Source organism: Thunnus maccoyii, chromosome 6, assembly GCF_910596095.1.
Source record: "Thunnus maccoyii chromosome 6, fThuMac1.1, whole genome shotgun sequence".
In the NCBI taxonomy this organism is placed as follows: Eukaryota; Metazoa; Chordata; class Actinopteri; order Scombriformes; family Scombridae; genus Thunnus; species Thunnus maccoyii.
This window is the reverse complement of record NC_056538.1, coordinates 11,162,360-11,175,882: the sequence shown is the minus strand read 5'-3', so window position 1 is coordinate 11,175,882 and position 13,523 is coordinate 11,162,360. Positions and strand designations below refer to the sequence as shown.

At 41.2% G+C, this 13,523-nt stretch overlaps 1 protein-coding gene across 6 annotated transcripts in view; it reads right to left on the bottom strand.

Annotated features, from left to right (window-relative positions):
* Positions 1–13,523, bottom strand: part of gramd1bb (GRAM domain containing 1Bb) — an 82,899-nt gene that overhangs the window by 20,734 nt on the left and 48,642 nt on the right. For all 6 annotated transcript variants that reach the window (XM_042413953.1, XM_042413954.1, XM_042413951.1 and 3 more), the window contains one exon: positions 2,742–2,952. In XM_042413953.1, coding sequence (XP_042269887.1) covers positions 2,742–2,952 — 211 coding nt within the window. The remainder of the gene's footprint in view (positions 1–2,741; positions 2,953–13,523) is intronic.

Sequence of the window (13,523 nt, the reverse complement as noted above, 5' to 3'; positions counted from 1 at the left end):
AGCGTAATCAGGAATTTGCTACATTGCATATCACTGGAAAGGAAAGAAAAGGGAAGGTAAAGGTAAAGGAAAGGTAGTGAGTGAGGTTGGCTGTTGGTTTGTAAGATTTTTCCATCTGTTATGATCGTGGGTGCAGATGGTGGTTTGCAATGGTTGCAGTGTGCACAGGGGCAGGCTGGGTTCAGGGTGAAGCATTACAAACAAGGTTGGGACATTTTCCACAGAGCAGCTCACAAGACAAGAGTTGGGGCACAGGGAAGGTGGGGAAGAGGGGGGGACAGAAATATTTTGAAGAACAGAAAAAAGAGTAATGCTTACTTTGGAAAGTCGCTTGTGAGACTAGCATGCAATCAGGAGAAGAACAAAGAAAAATTCAGATAGAAAAAAAATGAAACTAAAACAAAATAAACTGCAAGAAGAAACAGCTGAAAGTACCAACAGAAGAGCTGAACAGTCATTATCAGATGGCACACATTATCATATGGCATGTAGCAACAGCAGCAGCATAGAGAGAAGGCGTGCACACTGTGTCGTGGAGACAAAGAAACGAATGAATGAAAAAGACTGAAACAACAAGTGATTTAAAAACAGTAGACAGATGCGGACAGAGTGAGTAGGTAAATGAAGGAGGGGGTGAGATGGCTTCATTCTAACATTTTGGGACAAAACATTAGAGCCACATGCTCCTTCTGTGAAATAATCTCAACTAGTGAAAAATGTAATTTATCATTGACTTTAGTTGTGGAGGGGAGATGCGAATGAGAAGGAGCATACAGGTTAAATAAAGACTTACAACACCTTAAAAGTAAAGGTTGAGCCAAAGGAAAAAAAAAATAACTGAATGATAACTTTGTTGTCTTTCACTTTGTCTGATTTTAATTGAATTCTTCTCCAACTTCTCCAACTCTGCAGTCACTGTTAGGATTAAACACTAAAACATATCTGACTTTTTGCGCCAATCCATACACTTTTATAATGCATATAACTACTGTAAAAGAATGCTGTCTCTAACCAGTAATCAGAAAACACACATAACAAATGTCAGCCAATTCTTTTAAGTTCACTAACTTACTGTTACACCTAAACACATCATTCCTGCCACTTGAATTTTATGCAGAATTCATTTCTTAAATGTGCAAACATGTTCTCGGGATTACGGTAAAATGCAAATTATAAAATGTTGGAAATATCAGACCTCGACTATCATGATCTACCTATGTGCAGTGTCTCATGGAAATCTGTTGATAAGGTGTAGGGGATATCCGTCTAACAAGCGAATAAACTAAAAGGGTCAAAAACAAAACTTTCTTGGCCGAAGTAGAAAAAAAAATACATTGCTAGTTTTGGAATAGGAATAAGTCCACATGGTTTTAGGTAAAGCTTGAGTTAAAATGTTGCAACGTTTCATGCTGTTTGCACCTTATCAAACTAAAACTTTAACTAAAACCGCCTGATACCTGACTGTATCTGTCCAGATCTCGTCTCAAGTTTGCTTCATCATCATAAAAAATCCCAATAGTGAGTGAATAAGAACCTAAATTTGGTCAAACAAACAAATGGAGACATGACTCATTACCTACCCTTGATTTGATAGTGTGTGACATCTTCAAGTAAAAGCAAGCTAAGTCAAGCTAAGCTAAAATCAACTTAACTAAAAGGGCTTTTAGGTGACAGCATTTCAATACTCAACTTTCCTTTCTATCATTACCTTGTAGTTATTTGAAAGAGAAATAAAGAGGCTAAGGAGTATATGAGATGTAAAAATGAAAGGCTGGGATGGAGAGGAGGGTGCAGTCTCTCCTGAGGGGGGGAGAGTGATAGTTACAGCTCACTAGTAACACAGCAGTACGCACAAGTCAATAACCAATCACAACGGATACGTCACTCGGAATAAAGATGGCCCGACTCTGTCACAGTTTATACATAGCTGACTGCACATGTGACAGCAAGAGTTGCCGTATTATCTCGAGCATCATAGACTTAAGAAAACTTCACTCTGGCCATATAAAATCTAATCCAAAATGATGGGCTGATGCCATTAAGTATGACAGCAGTAAAATCACTAAGAAAAGCACACAGCTGCTGACCTTATTTCACTGTTGTCTTATTGATTTGTTTCTACTTTACACAAGAGGAAGCATATATATATATATATATAGGTTGTATAACTGTTTCACATCTCATATTGAATTTGCATTAAAGTGAATGTGACGGTTATGAGTTTGAGTGTCAAATGTTAGCATATGTGTAACGTTGAGGTATACTACAGGTCAAAGGAAGTGCTGTGTTTTTTATGTATCCAATATGTCTACCTGGTCATCACATACACTAAGTATGATGAGACTGGTCAGAGATAATGCATAGCTTCAAAAAAAGTGTCTTAAGCTTTATCCTGACTCGTCCAACCTTAATCCATGTCTGCAAAACTGGCACCTTGTGTTCAACAGCGAAGCCTTTCATAACAGTCACTCTGTGGAAATGTTAGCGAGCAGCTTTGTGAAGCACAAAGTGCTGTATGGTTGCTCTCTACTGGGAACCTCTCTTCACAGTGCCAACTCTATTCAGTGGAGAGGACACTGTTGAACATTCTCAACAGAGCTGGAAGCTTTATGTGGTTTCAGTGCTCAAAATGCTGAGAGATAGATCTTAAATAAGTTTTAAATATAACATCTCTATCGAACAGGTATTGAACGAACGAGCCGAGTAAACAGGTAAAAAAAGAGGGTCTCACGGTGCCTCACCTTTGAGTTCTTTCCCCCGCTTCGTGCTGACTGCAGGGAATAGGTTCTCTGGACAACCTGCTCGGGCGTGGAGGGGGACTTGTCAGAGGAATGGTCCGAACCCTTCTCCACCATGTTCTCACCCTCCTGGCTCTGTGGTGTGGGAGAGCGCGAGCGTTTACGCAGGACCGGTGAGCAAGCGGGTGTGCTCTTGTTTGAGTTACTGGCAGTGCTAAAAGACAAGAGAGAGAGAAAGAGAAAGAGGGATGAGAAAAGAGTTAATCAAGTTTTAACATTATAAATTACACCATATACTCCAATATTCCCTTGGATACATAAATGTAAACACCATGGAAGTTAGTGTGTTATAGATGGAAGCAGCACAGCACATACAGTCTTTCCTCAGACTTACATCACTTGAGGCTTAACAGGCTTGAAGCAGCATGTGCTAACCTGGCTAATAACAGCTACACTAATACTGGAAACCAACAACACAACAGCAGCAGTGAGGGAAACAAATGTAGTAAGACACCGTCACATATGACCTGAGGATTTACTCTCTAATGCTGCACTTTGAAAGCAACAAGGAAATCAATATGTTTGTATTTTAGCCCATCACCAATTAGATTAAGAAATGTACTGCATCTGGAAAAACATCCAACTTGCCTGTCTCGACTCTGACATTTATTGAGCTGTTTCTTTAAAAACCTGTGAAATATGAGGCTGTACAATATTTCAGCCTCTTTTTCCTGATAAACTGAACCGGTTTCCATCACGGGTGTCGCAAAAAGCACTGTGCAAGACATAACGAGGATTAAATGATCAGAGATGCAATGTCATGTGGAAAGCATCGTCCTGGCTATCAAAGTAGATGATTCTGTTATCTCAAATTGAGATATATGTTGACTTTAACATGGGGATTTGCTTTAATACTACAGTTAATAGCTCTCCAGCCAAGTGGACGGGCTGTTGTCTTAAGACGGGTAGTCACTGTCCTTGCATTGTATACAAAGTTCCTATCAGGTAACCTCTGTGATCCAGCACTAGACACCCTCTTTTATAAACACACACACACACACACACACACAGGCACGTACACACACATCAGTGGCTCAGCAATGACAGAAGCTAACAAAAGGCTCTGTAAGTGATCTGTGTAGCAGTGAGCTCGCGAGGCCCGGTTACTTGAAGCATGGCATTATGCAAGCCGTTACGTCACTGCTAGCCAATGTCCGCTGTTAGTGGCCATGAATTACTGATCTACTGTTACGTTCAGAACTTCAGAGCAGCTTAGAGCATTGAATCATAGAGAGTAGCGTTGACAGCTTCTGTCCGACTGTCAGGGTTAGCTGTACTAGTAGTACTGGTTGATTTTTAAAATGCAAGGACATCACAAAGCCTTCACATCTGTTTAATGCAAGAGGATAGATCATGCAGGCCTGGTGTATGATGGTACTTCTGACATCAATTTATATGATTACCAAATGGTCTGCTGTTCAGTGGATGATCATTTTGATGGTACTGTACATTGTGTACTCTGTGCTAACTACTGATTAGTCCCTTCTGACCTGATTAGGAATGAATTTGCAGGAAATTCCTCTTTGAAATCCGTTCATCGGTGAAAATCTATTATTTGAAGTGCATATCTACAACTGCCACAGGTCAATGGCAGGTGAATGCCACAGGCCTCCTTAGTGCTGAGCTGCAGTTGAAATTTGTAATCAACCAGGTTTCTATTCAGCCTTCATTTTACGCTTAAAAAAAAAAATCTATTCTATAAAAAAAAAGTGGCTTATCAGCTGGTGTATGTCAGGGTATATCTGGGTACAAACAAATGCACACTAAGATAGCAGGAAGCAGAATACATTGATATTCAGCCTGCATAATAATCTCTGTCTGAGCCAGGAGACTGTCTGGGTTACACACACGTGCTAGTTGGTGTGGAAGGCGTATGAGACTACAGCCATGCTATCGGCGTTGTCAGGCTGTACGTATGCACAACGGTGCTTTGAGATAAATGCTAATGTTGGACCTGCTCATAATGACAAATCTAACATTTTAAGCAGACATATACCATGTTCACTACTATAGCATGTTAGTGTTTGCTAATTGGCACTAAACACAAAGGACAACTGAGGCTGATGAGCATGTCATTAGCATGTCATTTGCTCATAAATGAAAGCAATTATGATTTGACCTGATGATACATGAGATGACAAGAGATCACAAAAATTTCAATTCATCCTGAGGGGGACATGAATTTATGTACCAGATTACATGGCAATCCATCCAATAACTGTTGAATCATTTCATTCCAGATTTATATAACACTTCAGGAGAAAGTCAGAAGATCGACTGACCGACATTGTCTTCCCAGAGAACATATCACTTTCCCCTTTTGCACATGTTGGCGTAAACCCTTTCGTGTGCTTGGTTTGGGGCTGACAAATGAACCAGGCAAGTGTTTCCACCCACGACATGATTTAGCAATCGGATGAGCCACCCAGATCTTGATGCATCTTGTCTTGTGATCACATTAGCTAACAGATGACGGCTTTTACGATTGCCACACTCATTAAATATATTTGTGGTGTGAAATAACACCTGTGCTTTTCTCCTGAAGTTTAATGTTTTATGACATAAGTATATTAATCTTTTATGATGTGAGCAGAGGTGGTTTTTATTTTAGGCGAGGTGGCCTGTCTCCATTATAAAGTACTGTGGGAAGCCCCTGCAGGCCAGACATCCACACAATAAGAGGAACATCAACTAAAACAGGCTACACATGTTCACTGTCTTTAGATTGTAATATTTAGCTGCTGATTTTACACAGCTTAAGAGGGCAGTAGGGTGGATATACTGTAATGTGAGAGACTAGTTGTCCACGTAACTTTGGTTTGAGAAGTGGGTCTGGGGGTCCTTGATTTGAATTTTGAATTCCATTTCCTGCAGTTTTGACCAGTGGGAACATATCTATTAAATCAATGATGATGATGTTACTGATCACTTTCAAATTGACTGATTGAGTTATTCAACAAATCATGGACAATAGCCTATGTGACAGCTAAGTTTTGAATATATGATCTAATCCCTTTATACAGCACATATAATCTACCTGCAACTCAGTGCTGCTTCTCCCCACCTAGCTGTCCCTGTCTTCCACAGGCACCTCCGTCTTATCTGATCTCTGATATGAAAGCAGAGTCGAGTTATCCTGTTGAGCCCGTGGTGTGTGAGTCTAACATTAAAGTAAGCTAGCAGCGAGAGAGACTCTGCTTTTCATACATTGTTGACAGATACTTGCTGTGGTTTAAGGTGGACTTGTTTTCAAGTTACATAGGTTAATAGAACAATCATGCAGTTTTACAACCACCGTAAAGGACCAGTGTGTAAGGTTTAGGGGGACGTATTGGCAGAAATGGAATATAATATTCATAAGTATTTTTTACTTAGTGTATAATCACCTGAAAATAAGAATTGTTGTGTTTTTGTTTCTTTAGAATGAGCCCTTTATATCTACATAAGGAGAGGGTTCTCTTCCACAGAGCCCACCATGTTGCACCACCATGTTTCTATGGTAGCCCAGAACGGACAAACCAAATACTGGCTGAAGAGAGGGCCTTTTGAGTTTTTCGCAGCCATTGTAGGTGGCCAGTGGAAATTACGCCCCATAATCAGGTCAAAATCACAAGGTGAGACCTGTGCTGTTTTAGTTGTTTTTACACTATGACATTCAATAGTCATCAGTATGCAGCAAGAGAAGGATGCCCTCCGGTTCTGTTTGTCTAATATCACTGAATCATTTCTAACACTGGGCCACAGTTCTCCTTGGTCAGAGCAACACAGTGATAAAATGTGTCTCCTCCCAGGATAATTTCACCATCATCTGCGGTGAGATGCTTCTTAAACATGCTGTACATTTGCTTGTGGCCATTCTGTGGCAGTTCTTGTCCATCTAAAATTATCAGTGTACTCTTAAAAAATACAGCCACAGGAAGAGATTGTTTGGCACAAATGTACAGGAACATCATTTTTAAAAGGGAACACAAAGATGGTTGTGAGTGAAGCAAAATATTTCACACCTACTGATAACGCAGCCCAGGCTATGTTTCCCAACTATACTGGTCAAAAACTACTTTAAAAATTGCTGTTTTGGCCTGTGTAATTGCAACATGTGCAATTTGACTTTGAGAGGTGACTACACATGATGTGGTGATTAGGCACAAAGATAATCATCAGTAACTTTCTGCATGTTGTTGACAAGTGGCATTGTTAACCAGGACAGGTGCAACATGACAAGAGGATCAACATTTCTCAGCAGCAGAGTATAGAGTGTCTCCAACTATGGTAAATGTGCAGTTCCAGTTGAGCTTGTATTTGAACATTGGACCACTGCATCTCATGGTGAATGCCCAAGTTCTCCACCAGCCACCTAATCAAGAATATTTGACCCACAATACATTATCAATCACTATGTTTCTTTCATTGATCCCTCATAACAACATCATAGATGGAAACATTCAGCACAAACCTCTCTGTTCCCAGCTCCCGAGTAAATGCATCCACACCACTGCATATTCTCCTGCAAACTTGCCACACAAACATAAACAAACTTCCCTCCCTTACGCAGACGAATCTTCAGTCAGCTTTGCTGTGCTGCTCCGTGGGACACATGGTTTTCCAAGTCTGTAGTAGTTTGGTTGCTGATATTCTCAGTCATCTTTCATTATATGCTCAGAAGCACACACATTCACACTGGTTCACACAGTGTGGTGCAAGACTGGGTGGGGCTGATATTTAGTGTGAGATTAAATCCAGACTTCCTGAGGTCATCAATTACACAACTACAAGTACTATATTTTCATTATGCTAATATGTATGCAGACCGGATGTATTCCCCTCTTTGGCAAAAAGATTGAACTAAACAAGAATATTAGATGGATAATAATTCTGGATAATTATAGTGTAAGATATTCATTTAATTTCTTTAAAGGCTGCCTGAAGAGCAATAACTTCTATGATTAAGAGTTGTGGTTGGGTAACAAGAGCCTCAAAAAGCAGAGTTACATAAACCAAAACATTAATGAGAGCATCATCTCTCATGGTTTCCCTCCATGTAGAAACTGACAGGATCTCCCTGGTACAGGAACCCCGCACTTGTTGTTTTTAGCAGAAGAGGAATTCACGGATCACCTCGCCTTTCCAGATACACGACAGAGAAGAATGGGGGCGCGGATCCATCATCAGCATATGAATGACTAAGCCCGATCAGTCATTCTCACAAAAGTTTGCTCTTTGAACCGGCATGGTGGTGTGGATAGAGCGAACATGCAGCTGAGACTAGCCTGCAGAGGAGCAAAACAAAAGCATCTATCATAGATGCTTTTGTTAGTTAATGCTTCAGGAAACAAAACACTGAGAGTTTGACATAATACAAGAGTACCTGTTGGTGCATTATCCCTGGACTGTACCATTTGGAGAATTAAATGGAAACACAATGAGCTCATCGTGCTGTAGAATAATAGACACAGCTGTTGCTACCTGGCTTTCACAACAGTACACATACAGTAATGCACAAGCCATTGATAATGCCAGGGAGATACCATGCCTTGAGTTGTAATAATGACGAAAAAAAAGAAAAAAAAAAATAGCATTCACATGCAGCTTGAGTCAGTGATGAGAGAGTGTGCTTAAAAATTGGTGCTCAGTACACTCAGATGAGTAACTATCTATGGAGTTGTGTTGATGAACTGATCACCAAAACTGTAGTCCATATTTACCTTCAATGATACAGAGAGAGCTGACAAACAATTTAATAACAATTAAAAAACCATATCACTCAGAGCGCCACCCACACAACTACAGAGCTCAAACAAAGCTCAGCTCAGAATGAATATCGCTATAGCAACAGTGAACAGAGAGAGTGGTTTAAATATTCAGAGCGTGTGACTAAATATACTCCACCAGCTCTGATGTTAGAGATGCTGTCTGAGCGGGAAATACAGCAGGGAGACAATGTGACAGACAGAGAGAGCATCGCAGTCCAGACTCAGTTTTTACACATATAATGATTGATTTCTAATCATCTTGATACAAACATTATTCAAATTTAACTCATAAATGGCACATTACTGCTCTGTACTGTAGGAGAAAAGGTTATTATATTATATTATATTATATTATATTATATTATATTATATTATATTATATTATATTATATTATATTAAAACATACTAACTATGATGCTTTGTGGTATATAGCAGTAACTTCAAATGTTTCGAAAGTTAAACTGATAGAACACAATAAAAGGAAAAGCATTAATAGGGATACAGACAGTGTATTCCAGCTGATTTTGATCTACACATGCTGCATCTAGAACGGTTAACATCTTACTTGATTATTAAAACACTAAAATCTCAAATTTTTTGTACAGCACAGCCTATTCATTAGCATACCATGCGAGAGGGATGGGTCCCACAGGCTCGAGCAACAGAACTCATCTGCATTACAGAGCTCTGCACAGACAGACAGTAGACTTGACTTCAAGGTGTTGATCAGACAGGATCCCCACATGTCAAAGTCATTCAAAATAGGTCAAGTTCTTACACATAGAGTGAAAGAAAAAATAAAAAGGAAAACAAGCATGCTGCTTGCGCCACTTTTGTTACAGTCTTTTCTTTAAATAAGCTCTAAAGCTCTAAATCCAACCGGCTCAAGCTGTCCAAACGTTCAGCTTCACAATAGCCCAGAGTTCCGGGCCTTTCTGAGGGCCCCACTTGTTTTCACAGTTTTGCTGACCCTGGAAAATACCCATCTGGCAGTGGCCCTTCAGCTCCGCTCGGTTTGAAAAGGCCATGAGGAGCACCACACTCGCCAGCAACCACTGCGCATGCACGCACAGGAATGCGCATACAGTACACAGAAGCAGACATAAACATGATCATGCGCGTGGACATACGCCCACGTATCGCAGAAATACATTACAGCTCACATCTTTTTTTTAACTGAAACGATAAACTTAGCAACATTACACATCTAATCTACAACATACTACCACCTTAACCACCTTTACATTCAAATGCACCCATAAACTGTACATATTATATAACCAAACCCATCCTACCCCACCCATCCAGTCTCTCCTCATACTCATACCAGCAATAACACAAACACACACCCTTGTACATTCATCAAAGAGCCTGTCATACCCCTGGTGAAAGACACAGTCCCTCAGCACCTCGCCGTAGCAGCCCTCAAGGCAGCGGCAGCCCTCGTTGGCCACCGTCACACACTCAAACACCACCATGTCCTCGTAGCCAGCCCCCAGTAATGAGCTGTTCATCCAGCGGATCATCCCACGGACAACGCAACTGCACTTTCCTTTCTCTCTCGGTGTAAAAGAAGAAAGGTAGCTGGACAGATAAATGGAGAGAGAGAAAAGATGGAAGAGGCAGGCAGGGAGATTTTCTTTAGCAGGCTTAGGGCTACTGATCTTCCCTGGCTAGCTCTGATCTCCTAATAACCAGCTTACATCACCCTTAACACCACCTGCCAAAGAAGAGGCAATGGTGGTCTGAGGAGCAGCTCTCAACTCTCATTCTAAATAGTACATGTTGATCTTGCCAAGCAGGGAAACTTATCATTATGCAGGTGCCGTGTAATTCTGCCTGAACGCAGGCAGGTAGGCAGGCAGTTCCTACCAGCACTAACCTGGTCGTAGCCATGTAGAGAGCCGCTCCGCAGCGATCAGCCCCTTTCAAATGGCTTCATTCACGCAGCGGGAGCCGTGGATGAGGCATAAGAGGAAGGAGAGGAGGAGGTGGAAGAGGAGGGTGAGAGGAGAGAAGAGAGAGGGATGAGGGATAAAGGGGAGGAGGAGGAGGAGGAGGGTGGACGAGTTCCGGAGCATGCCAGGAGGATGGGAGGAAAAGGAGGAGGAAGCGGACGCGGCAGGGGGAGTTAAAAAGAACCTGTTTTCCCGACAGACGGGTAGAAACCACTGAAGCTGGAGATCAAGCTGTGTGTTTCTCTCTATCATTCACTCTCTTCTTCTTTGTCTAATTGAAGCTGATAAGCGCCCGTTCTCTCTAGCAACCTGCACTTCTCCATTCCCCCTTTTTTTCATCCTCTGCTCTTCCAGCCGTTGGATCATCTGCCTGATTACCGCATCCGCGAGTATCCAAGCAAGGGTCCTCTCTTGCGATTTCTGCACCTTGTTCTCAGAATTTCCCGGCAGCGGGCTGACAATAGATGGAGATTGGGAGAGAATGTGCAAGCTGAGAGAGAGAGCGAGAGAGAGAGAGAGCGCGCGAGTAAGAGACAGAGCAAATGAGGAAAGAGATGGCTTTCACTTTGCATTCCCCCTCTACTTGGTGCTGGTGCACTGAGCCTGCTGCTTCCTCAATTATTCATGTGTTTCATGAATGGAGGGGCTGACATCACCAGCATTCAGGTCACTTTACATCTGTAGCGCCTTCTAAATCACACAATAAGCGGGTCCTTGCTTTATGGTATGCACATTTCATGGTTTCACACAGACACACACACATGCACATATAGTAGGGTCTAAAAGTCTGAGACCACTATCCCATTCACTTCAATGGGAAATTGATCTCAGACTTTTGGGCCCTACTATAGATCATGGTCCTTTTCCTTTGAAAACTATAAATTAACTAGCAATCCATGATAAGGAAAGGTAAAGGTAAAAGGACAGTCTTCTTAGGTTTTAAAAATGGATAACTGTAAAAGACACGCAATCATCACATGTACATCAGGTATGGGTCAAAATATTTTTGAAAAATGTGGCATTTTATTGTTTCCAGGGTGTGAAAAGTGTGTTTTTTCTAAATTTAAATATTAAAAACTTTTTGCAACACATGCTTGTTGTATCCTGCCAATATCCAACAAATAATTAGAGTGAATGCCTCATCACAAAACTGATATTAACTTACATATCGTGTGATTTCACTGTCCCTTGAGGCCACTGCTTTTCAATTGTGTAGCAAGATGGGGAAAAGAAAATATGAAGTATTATCCACTGTGCATAGTTACCATCTATTTTAATGTGTGGCATTCAGACCCTCGGGCTATCAAGCTGCATTTTAGCGCATCGCAGAGTGCAACTTTGGTCATTAGTGATTCCTGCTGCAGTGTAAAGTGCTTACTTCAGTCAATTTCACAGATATTCAGTTTGCGTTTGAAGGAACGACTGCAGCAATCACTAAATATGCTCCTAAATACATAAGGGAATGGTGATTTAAACTTCAGATGAACCTACCAACTACTTCCCCTTTTACACTGATTATGATGTTTAATCCGAGCATGTTTAAACTGAAATTAAACATTGATCCTATGCCGGTTCTTGTGATAACAACAGCAGAAATGAATTGGTCTTTTTCACAGAAGACATGAATTCCATTTATCTGATTCAGTTTCAGGGTCCCTCTATTGTGCATGCTGACTCACTGTTATGACTTACCGGGACACTTAAATAAAACAGAGCCATCGTTAATGTTATTACCAACACCTGTGCTTTTCACACTAGTCAAAATGTTAAGGAAGCTTATTTTATGAATTAAAACATTAAGATTTATGAAATCTTTTTGAAAAATATCATGTGAATCATGCAGTTAGTCTGTGGGTGTACTGTTAAACCTCTTTTTGATATAATATGTTATAATATATAGAATTTCACTAGCTTGGTTGATTTACTAATTTAAAGCCCTTTGGGGAGCTGGATGAACATCCACACAAGTCAACCAACCCTTACAGAAAATGTCACCCATACCCTAAAAGGCTTTATCTACAGGGCTGGAACTGGGTGTCCACTACTGGGTTATGAGTCTTATGGTGGATTACACACTAACTGTAGCAATTACATCCTTTATGAGCTAAAAGGTGAATGTGTCTCCATGTGCAATCAAGGAAGACTTTAAAGGTGAAAGCTACTGTTTAGATAACCTGTTTTACCTAAAAAAATTATGTTAAAGCATTTCCACTGCTCATTCTTTTTTGAGTGACACTAAACCAACAATGACAGGCCAGTACATGCCAGAAAATGTAATTTTAAGGTAATCCTAAGAAAATTCCTCAGATTACCACACTCTGTAATCACCTCTATATCTCTGGAAAGAAGCAAACGGAGCTCTGAGCTGTGCTGCTGGAAAGATTTGACCCCTGGGGCTGCGGCGATGCTGGCTGCTTCTGTGGGAGCGCTGAGCTGAGCCGTGCTGTGGAACAAAGGGAGCTGGTCCACTGAGCCGGACCACTGTGTGCCCAGCCTCACACCAACAACTGACCTACTTAGAGGACCTCTGTTCTCATTGTTGTTGCACCCAACCGACACACAGATGGTCAAATTGACCACACACTCACAGACATAGTATGTAATGAACAGCCATGAGTGCATACTGTAGCTGCTGATTCATACATCTCTTCCACTGGTTGACACTTTGACAGGAAGATTAATTCTGGTGTAGATGTAAACAGAACACACCCCAAATGTTAAAGATGCCTAAAATGTCTCCATCTTTTTGAGAAGAAGGCGTGCTGTTTACCGAGTTGTCATGGTAACACCAATGCGGCGACGCCTGGCTGGGTCGGAAATGTCTGTCAGCCTGACTGTGTCTCGGCCTTGCAGTTACCATGGCAGCCATTCATGTGCACCGCCACTTGAAGTGTTCCCAACTGAAGGGAGACAGAGAAAGCTGGAGGAGGGTGTGTGTTTGTGTTTGTGTGTGTAAGGGCGGTGATGCTGCTGCATAAAGCATTAACACACACGATTAGTTATCTACAAAGCCCTG